This window comes from Schistocerca serialis, chromosome 2 (assembly GCF_023864345.2).
Source record: "Schistocerca serialis cubense isolate TAMUIC-IGC-003099 chromosome 2, iqSchSeri2.2, whole genome shotgun sequence".
Classification (NCBI taxonomy): Eukaryota; Metazoa; Arthropoda; class Insecta; order Orthoptera; family Acrididae; genus Schistocerca; species Schistocerca serialis.
Genome location: NC_064639.1, coordinates 589,290,175 through 589,299,547, shown reverse-complemented (window position 1 = coordinate 589,299,547; position 9,373 = coordinate 589,290,175). Strand labels below are relative to the sequence as shown.

At 46.9% G+C, this 9,373-nt stretch overlaps 1 protein-coding gene across 1 annotated transcript; it reads right to left on the bottom strand.

Moving 5' to 3' along the window:
• Window positions 1-242: 242 nt before the first annotated feature.
• LOC126456260 (serine/threonine-protein phosphatase 6 regulatory ankyrin repeat subunit A-like) lies at window positions 243-1,358 on the bottom strand. The gene has a single exon (XM_050092012.1). The coding sequence runs from the start codon at window positions 1,356-1,358 to the stop codon at window positions 243-245; it is 1,116 nt and encodes a 371-aa protein (XP_049947969.1).
• Window positions 1,359-9,373: the final 8,015 nt, after the last annotated feature.

Genomic DNA, 9,373 nt, shown 5'->3' with positions numbered 1-9,373 from the left:
GATGTGAATGTAGAACAAATTTTTGTAGACTACAGAAACTGATTCACTATAGGCAGTGGATGTCCAAAGCACGATTACTTAGGAAGAAGATATCTTTCTAGATCAAGCAGTAAGTGAACAGAAACCACAATGGATCATACAGTCCAGTGGTGGATAGGAAAGGGAGGTGAAGAACAGCTTCATCCGTGTGTGCAACGCCTCGTTTATTTCTGTAGACAAGAGGTGGAAGATCGCGCACTTGGTCAGTGCGGCGCGAGCCGCAGGCACCCGAGGACGTCCTTGTAGCCGAGCTGGCGCGCGAGGTCGGCGGGCGTCCGGCCGGCGCCGTCGGCGACGTCGGGGCTGGCGCCGGCGCGCAGCAGCGCCGCGACGGCGGCGGCGGAGCCCCTGGCGACGGCGCGGTGCAGCGGCGTCTGGCCCTGGTCGTCGCGCGGGTCCGGCGCTGCTCCCGCCGCCAGCAGCAGCCGCGCCACCGGCACGTTGTCGGTGCGCACCGCGTAGTGCAGCGCCGTCGAGCCGCTCGAGTCGGCCGCGTCCAGGTCGGCGCCGGCGTCGACGAGCGCCGCCGTGGTGGCGGGCCGGCCGCGCGCCGCCGCCACGTGCAGCGCGGTGTTGCCGTGCCGGTCGCTGCCGTTGGGGTCGAGACCCGCGGCCAGCAGCGTGCGCACCACCGTCGCGCTGCCGTTGAGCGTCGCCCAGTGCAGGTGCGGCCACTCGCCCGGCTTCACCACCGTCTTCACGGTCGGCAGCATCTGGCGGACGGCTTCCACATTGCCCGCCTCGGCCGCGAAGATAACCTTGTATATGGACCACTGCATGCAGCCACTCAGTTGGAGGGTACTGTTGGCGGCCGCATGGCCACACTCCTGGGCCAGGTGAGTGGCCGTCTTTCCGTCGCAGTCCTTGGCGCAGACGTTGGCGCCGTGCTCGAGCAGCACGTGGATGGACGCGACGGCGTCGTTCTCGGCAGCAGCGTGCAGCGCTGTCCGCCCCCGCAGGTCGGTGGCCTGCACGTCGGCCCCAGCCCCCAGCAGGATCCTGACGGCCGCGTTGCGCCGATTCGAAGCCGCCACGTGCAGCGCCGTCGAGCCGTACGAGTCCAGCATCGCCTCCACCAGCGACGGGTCCACAGACAGTGCGAAGTTCAGCAGGGATATGTACCCTGACTCGCAAGCTGCCCTCATTATTTGGGCGGCACTTTCTTCGTTGCGGAGTTTCGTCTTTGTAATCGACAGATCCTGTTGTGGTACACCAGCCTGCAGCAACAAATCCACCCAATACCAGGCGTTCGTCTCCTCAGCAAACCGCAGTGGCGTCCACTGCAGTACGTCTTCCACCATCGGGTCCTTCTGGGTCATTTTCATTTGCGAGTCTTCCTGACAACATAAAATTACATAACACACAATGAAGGCCAGTTTTTCCGTCCGTGGCAGTTTTATTGCACGGGCCTAAGACTGTAGTCTAAGTTATATGTCTGCGCCTAACGTTTCGTCTCCTAATGCTTGACACATCGTCACAGGCTATAAAGACATAGTAGCCTTTAACTGGAAAAATTTCAGCAAGTTGCAGTCTCAGCAAGTGGTGTGATGAAAATATACACACATACAGGGTGCTGGGAAATCCCCATTAGAAACTGCTAGGGCTTGTAGAGTGGACTGAGTACATGATGTTTTGAATAGGAATCAGTGTCCGAAAATAGCATCCAATGTCACAGCGTCAAACTTATAGTCGCCGGCTCCAGTAAATGTATGTATACAGGATGAATCATCTAAATCTTGCACCGCAAATATTGCGGAAATGGGAAGTGTTACTGATATACGGTTTTAACAGAATGGATTGCCATCAGGGGCTCGTATTGTTAGCCAAGAAACACATTGTAATAATACTTAGGGGCTTGTGTATTTCTTGAGAGCATTGCGACTTGTGGGTTAGTTAGTGTGTGACAGCCTAACTAGTAGGTCGTCAGTAAACGATTGGATTTACCAATGCAGCAAAAGCCGACACGCTCACGATGAATAGTGTAGCAAGAATGCAGTTCATTCTTCTACGGAGTATGTGGCAAGATATACCAAACGACGTCGACCATCTGGGCAGTTATTTATCAAGTTCTTCAGCCAGTTACGTGCAAGTGGTTGTGTAACACCTAAACAGCGTAACAGAAGAAAACAAGTGATGACAGAAAAGGGGGAAGTTAATGTTTTTGCTGCTGTTGCAGTTGATCCGCACGTTAGTGCCCTCGAAATCGCACGAGGAAGCGGCATGAGTCAGTAAAGTGTCCAATGCTATCTTCATTGACATAGGTTCCATCCCAGTCACATTTCTCTCCTTCAAGAGTGTCAAGGAAACGATCACCAGATCCATGTTAACTTCAGTATGTTGGCATCAAGACAGAATACTTCAGATGTATCATGTAACTTGTTTAGTAATGAAACCACATTTACCAATCAGGACCATGTAAACCACTCAAACAAGCACTATTAGTCTGGCGGCAATCCCCGTTGGCTTCATCAGGTGGAACGTCAGCGTCCATGGAGTGTAAATGTGTTGTGTGGGATAGTGAACCATCAGCTCATAGACCCATTTGTCATAGACGGAACACTGAACGCGCATAAGTTTCAGTCTCCTAACAGATCATCTTCCACAGATGCTAAAAGACGTTACTCTGGAGACTACTAGGAACCTGTGGTACCAGTATCATGACTGTTCAGTACATATTGCACGAAGTACTACAGCATGTCTTCACTAATTGCTTCCAAATCGTTGGACTGGAAGGAAAGGACCTCTACCTTGGCCAATCCATTCCCAGGATTTGATGTGTGTAGAGTTTTTTTTCTGTGGGGAAAGCTGCCTACAAGGACATGCCATCTACACGCGACGATACGCAACGATGTATTATTGCAGCCTGCTCGCACATCTCCGCTGAAAAACTAGTATGTATGGAGCAGTCATTCAATACGGACTGTAAGCATATATTTCCGCTGCTAGTGGTCATTTTTAATCCAACTTGTGATGTTTTATTGTCTCGTTACTAGTCAGAATCAACATAACTAGTGTATGCACTTCTGTTGTTCTCCAGTGTGTGCTACCACAGGTGATTTTAATTCGTTACTGCTAATAGGCATTGTTCCATTTAATGAAGTGTATATTTGCACAAAATTAAACTTTCTAAGTATTATTACAGTCTGTTGATTGGCTAGCAATACGAGCCTCAGACTGCCAATCCATTCTGTGAAAACCACACATTAATAGCGCTTTACATTTCCGCAATATTTGCGGTGCATGTTTTAGGTGATTCACCTTATATGCAGGGTGATTCCGTGTTGATGCTAAAAACTTTCTACGATAATGGAGCAGGACAAATATATCAATATGAGGTAAGGGTCTCTGTACCGCAAACGAATGAATCGAAAGTTTTAGCGAAAACCGTTCTGATACCTCTGACAGTGGAATATATGTACAGGTGCTGTTGCTGCTGAGATTTTGTGGAAGGAACTTTCAGTGGTGGTAGTATGGAGCAAAACAGGAAACAAATCCAGTAAACATGGACTCTAAAATGTATGCCTGAGGAGCTATGAGCACTTGTTTATCTTCGCTACTGTGAAACACACCTCTTCTACTGAACAAGTGCTCATAGCTCTTAGGATATGCATTTTAGAGCCATGTTTACTGGACATTTTTTCTTGTTCTGGTCCATACTACCACCTCTCAAAGTTGCCTACCATACAGTCTCATAAACAACAATACCGGTAAATGTATTCCACTGTCAGAGGTATCAGAACGGTTCTCGATAATAAGTTTCGCCTCGTTCGTTTCCGTTTCAGGGACTTATTACCTCATACTGATGCATTTATCCTTCTTCATCACCCTAGAAAGTTTGTAACATCATCATCAGGTAACCCTGTAGATGCAAACATTTACAGGCGCTACAGCCTGCAGCTTTGACGCTCTGTAGCGCCGTTGGATGACGTTTCCGGATATGGGTTATGTATTCACTCCCTTCTCCAAGTCCTAGATGTCTGTAACGAGAATTTCCAAACACCCTGTACATGTATGCATGGTTTCTCCTCTGTGTGACATATCAGATAGACCAGACACCACGTGATCGGGCCAAATATCTCACGAAATAAGCGTCATACGAAAAAACTACAAAGACGGAAAATTTGTCTAGCTTGAAGTGGTGAAACCAGATGGCGCTATGGTTAGTCCGCTAGATGGCGCTGCCATATGTCAAACGTATATCAACTGCGTTTTTTTTAAATAGGAACCCCCATTTTTATTACATATTGGAGTAGTACATAAAGGAATATGAATGTTTTAGTTGGACCACTTTTTTTGTTTTGTGATAGATGGCTCACAAATGGCTCACAAATGTATAATTACGTGGTATCACGTAACATTCCTCGAGTGCGGACGGTATTTGCTTCACGACACACTACCCGTGTTAAAATGGACCATTTACCAATTGCGAAAAAGGTCGATATCGTGTTGATATAGGGCTATTGCGATCAAAATGCCCAACAGGCGTGTGCTACGTATGCTGCTCGGTATCCTGGACGACATCATCTAAGTGTCTGGACCGTTCACTGGATATTTACGTTATTTAAGGAAACAGGAAGAGTTCAGCGACATGTGAAACGCTAACCAAGACCTGCAACAAAGGATATGCCCAAGTAGCTATTTTAGCTGCTGTCGCGGCTAATCCGCACATCAGAAGCAGCCAAACTGCGCGACAAACGGTAATCTCAAAAACGTCTGTGTTGAGAATGCTACATCACCATCGATAGCACCAGGAATTACATGGCGAGACTTTGAACGTTGTGTACAGTTCTGCCACTGGGCACAAGAGAAATTACAGGACGATCACAAACTTTTTGCACGCGTTCTATTTAGCGACGAAGCGTCATTCACTAACAGCGGTAACGTAAACCGGCATAAGATGCACTACTGGGCAACGGAAAATCCATGATGTCTGCGACAAGTGGAACATCAGCGACCTTGGCGGGTTCATGTATGGTTTGGCATTATGGGAGGAAGGATAATTGGCCCCCATTTTATCGATGGCAATCTAAATGGTGCAATGTATGCTGATTTCCTACGTAATGTTCTACCGATGTTACTACAAGATGTTTCACTGCATGACAGAATGGCAATGTACTTCCAACATGATGGATGTCCAGCACATAGCTCGCATGCTGTTGAAGCGGTATTTAATAGCATATATCATTACAGGTGTGTTGGTCATCGAAGCGCCATACCATGGCCCACACGTTCACTGGATCTGACGTCCCTGGATTTCTTTCTGTGGGGAAAGTTGAAGGATATTTGATATCGTGATCCACCAACAACGCCTGACAACATGCGTCAGCGCATTGTCAATGTATGTGCAAACGTTACAGACTGTGATTGCTGTGTTCAGATGAGGGCTGAGTTGGCATCCCTTCACTCACAGCTGCAGGCGGCGCTGACTTCGGTCGCGCAGCTTGAGGCTGTTGCCAATGGGCACCACTGTGGGAAGCCGGACTTGGGTATCACGGGGATGTCAACCTCGTCCCGTCTGTCCCCAGATCGGTCTGCCGCTGTGGTTGCCCCGGTTTCTGTCCGCAGTTGGGCTGAGCCCTCGCCTGTGGTTGATTGGGAGGTCGTTCCAAGGCGTGGCAGACAGCGAAAGACGTCCCCGGAGGCTGATCACAAAGCCTCCCCAGTGCGTCTGACAAACAGGTTTCGGGTACTGTCTCTGGTTGAGCCAGATGCAGCTGCCAGCCCTGTTTCAGGGGATGATTCTCAGCCTTCAAGGTCCGAGCAATCACAGAGGGTGGGCTTACTGGTAGTTGGGAGCTCCAAAGTTAGGCGCGTAATGGGGCCCCTTAGGGATATGGCGGTTAGGGAGGGGAAGAAATCCAGTGTGCACTCTGTGTGCATTCCAGGTGGAGTCATTACTGATGTGGAAAGGGTCCATCCGGATGCCATGAAGAGCACAGGGTGCAGCCAGCTGCAGGTGGTTGCACATGTCAGCACTAATGACGTGTGTCGCTTTGGATCTGAGGAAATTCTCTCTGGATTCCAGCGGCTATCTGATTTGGTGAAGGCTGCCGGTCTTGCTTATGAGATGAAGGCAGAGCTCACCATCTGCAGCATCGTTGACAGAACCGACTGCGGACCTTTGGTGCAGAGCCGGTTAGAGGGTCTGAATCAGAGGCTCAGACGGTTTTGCAACCGTGTTGGCTGCAGATTCCTTGACTTGCGCCATAGGGTGGTGGTGTTTCGGGTTCCACTGAATAGGTCAGGAGTTGGCTACACTCAGCTGGTGGCTACACGGGTAGCGGAGGCTGTGTGGCGTGGACTGGGCGGTTTTTTAGGTTAGAAGGCATCGGGAAAGCACAGGGTGGGCTGCAATCTCAAAATGTGCATGGCAAATACAGGATGTGCTTGGATCAAGGAACAGTCGGAATTGTAGTTGTAAATTGTTGTAGTTGTGCTGGGAAAGTCCCTGAGCTTCAAGCCCTAATAGAAAGCACAGAAGCTGAAATCGTTATAGGTACAGAAAGCTGGCTAAAGCCTGAAATAAGTTCTGCAGAAATTTTTACGAAGTCTCAGACGGTGTTCAGGAAAGATAGATTAGGCAGAGTTGGTGGTGGAATGTTTGTGTCTATCAGTAGTGGTTTATCTTGTAATGAAGTCGAATTAGATACTCTCTGTGAATTGGTATGGGTGGAGATTATACTTAACAGCCGAACTAAGTTAATAATTGGCTCCTTCTACCGATCCCCAGACTCTGATGATATAGTTGCTGAACAGTTCAGTGAAAATTTGAATCTCGTAACAAATAAATACCCGACTCATACGGTTATAGTTGGTGGGGACTTCAACCTTCCCTCGATATGTTGGCAAAAATACTTATTTAAAACCGGTAGTAGGCAGAAAACATCTACCGAGATTGTCCTAAATGCTTTCTCCGAAAATTATTTCGAGCCGTTAGTCCACGAACCCACGCGAATTGTAAATGGTTGCGAAATCACACTTGACCTCTCAGCCACAAACCATCCAGAGCTAGTAGAGAGCATCATGACTGATACCGGGATTAGTGATCACAAGGTCGTTGTAGCTAGGCTCAATACCGTTTCTTCGAAATCCACCAGAAACAAACGCAAAATAATTCTATTTTAAAAAGCGGATAAAGTGTCACTAGAAGCTTTCCTAAGAGACAATCTCCATTCCTTCCGAACTGACTATGCAAATGTAGACGAGACGTGCCTCAAATTCAAAGATATAGTAGCAACAGTAATTGAGAGATTCATACCTCATAAATTGGTAAGAGATGGAACTGTTCCCCCATGGTACACAAAACAGGTCCGAACGCTGTTGCAGAGGCAATGGAAAAAGCATGCAAAGTTCAGAAGAACGCGAAATCCCGAAGATTGGCTAAAATTTACAGACGCGCGAAGTTTGGCACGGACTTCAATGCGAGATGCCTTTAATAGGTTCCACAACGAAACATTTTCGCGAAATTTGGTAGAAAATCCGAAGAAATTCTGGTCGTATGTAAAGTACACAAGCGATAAGACCCAGTCAATACCTTCGCTGCGCAGTGCCGATGGTACTGTTACCGACGACTGTGTCGCTAAAGCGGAGTTACTGAACGCAGTTTTCCGAAATTCCTTCACCAGGGAAGACGAATGGAATATTCTAGAATTTGAAACACGAACAGCTGCTAGCATGAGTTTCTTAGAAGTAGATACCTTAGGGGTTGCGAAGCAACTCAAATCGCTTGATACGGTTAAGTCTTCAGGTCCAGATTGTATACCGATTAGGTTCCTTTCAGATTACGCTGATACAATAGCTCCCTACTTAGCAATCATATACAACCGCTCGCTCACCGAGAGATCTGTACCTACAGATTGGAAAATTGCGCAGGTCGTACCAGTGTTTAAGAAGGGTAGTAGGAGTAATCCATCGAATTACAGACCTATATCATTGACGTCGGTTTGTAGTAGGGTTTTGGAGAATATACTGTATTCAAACATTATGAATCACCTCGAAGGGAACGATCTATTGATACGTAATCAGCATGGTTTCAGAAAACATCGTTCTTGTGCATCGCAGCTAGCTCTTTATTCGCACGAAGTAATGGCCGCTATCGACAGGGGATTTCTAGTTGATTCCGTATTTCTAGATTTCCGGAAAGCTTTTGACACCGTTCCTCACAGGCGACTTCTAATCAAGCTGCGGTCCTATGGGGTATCGTCCCAGTTGTGCGACTCGATTCGTGATCTCCTGTCAGGAAGGTCTCAGTTCGTAGTAATAGACGGCAAATCATCGAGTAAAATTGAATTGATATCAGGTGTTCCCCAGGGAATCGTCCTGGGACCTCTGCTGTTCCTGATCTATATAAATGACCTGGGTGACAATCTGAGCAGTTCTCTTAGGTTGTTCGCAGATGATGCTGTAATTTACCGTCTAATAAGATCATTCGAAGACCAATATCAGTTGCAAAGCTATTTATAAAATATTGCTGTATGGTGTGGCAGGTGGCAGTTGACGCTAAATAACGAAAAGTGTGAGGTGATCCACATGAGTTCCAAAAGAAATCTGTTGGAATTCGATTACTCGATAAATAGTACAATTCTCAAGGCTGTCAATTCAACTAAGTACCTGGGTGTAAAAATTACGAACAACTTCAGTTGGAAAGACCACATGCGAAAATATTTTGTTGAGCCCAACCTACATAGGTAGGAATGATCATCAAAAAGAAATAAGAGAAATCAGAGCTCGAACAGAAATGAGTAGGTGTCCGTTTTTCCCACGCGATGTTCTGGAGTGGAATGGCAGGGAGATAGTATGATTGTGATTCGATGAACCCTCTGCTAAGCACTTAAATGTGAATTGCAGAGTAATCATGTAGATGTAGATGTAGATGATGTAGATGTAGATGTAGATGTAGAGGCGAACTACTCGCTGTCGCGAGGAATGTCGTAACACGTATTGCCAAATTCATTGAGGTGGACGGACATCATTATGAGCATTTATTGCATTAATGTCGTATTTAATCACGCTGTAACAGCATGCGTTCTCAGAAATTATAAGTTAACAGAGGTACATATATCACATTGGAACAACCGAAATAAAATGTTCAAGCGTACCTACGTTCTGTATTTTAATTTAAAAACCTACCTGTTATCAACTGTTCGTGTAAAATTGTGAGCCATATGTCTGTGACTATTACAGCACCATCTATCACAAAGCGAAAAAAGTGGGCCAACTAAAACATCCATATTTCTTTACGTACTACACGAATAAGTAATAAACAATGGGGCTTCCTATTTTAAAAAAACACAGTTGATATCCGTTTCACCTATGGCAGGCCATCCAATGGGCC

Coding starts and splice junctions, on each gene's coding strand:
- LOC126456260 (XM_050092012.1), bottom strand. CDS start 1,358: ATGACCCAGAAGGACCCGATGGTGGAAGACGTACTGCAGTGGACGCCA.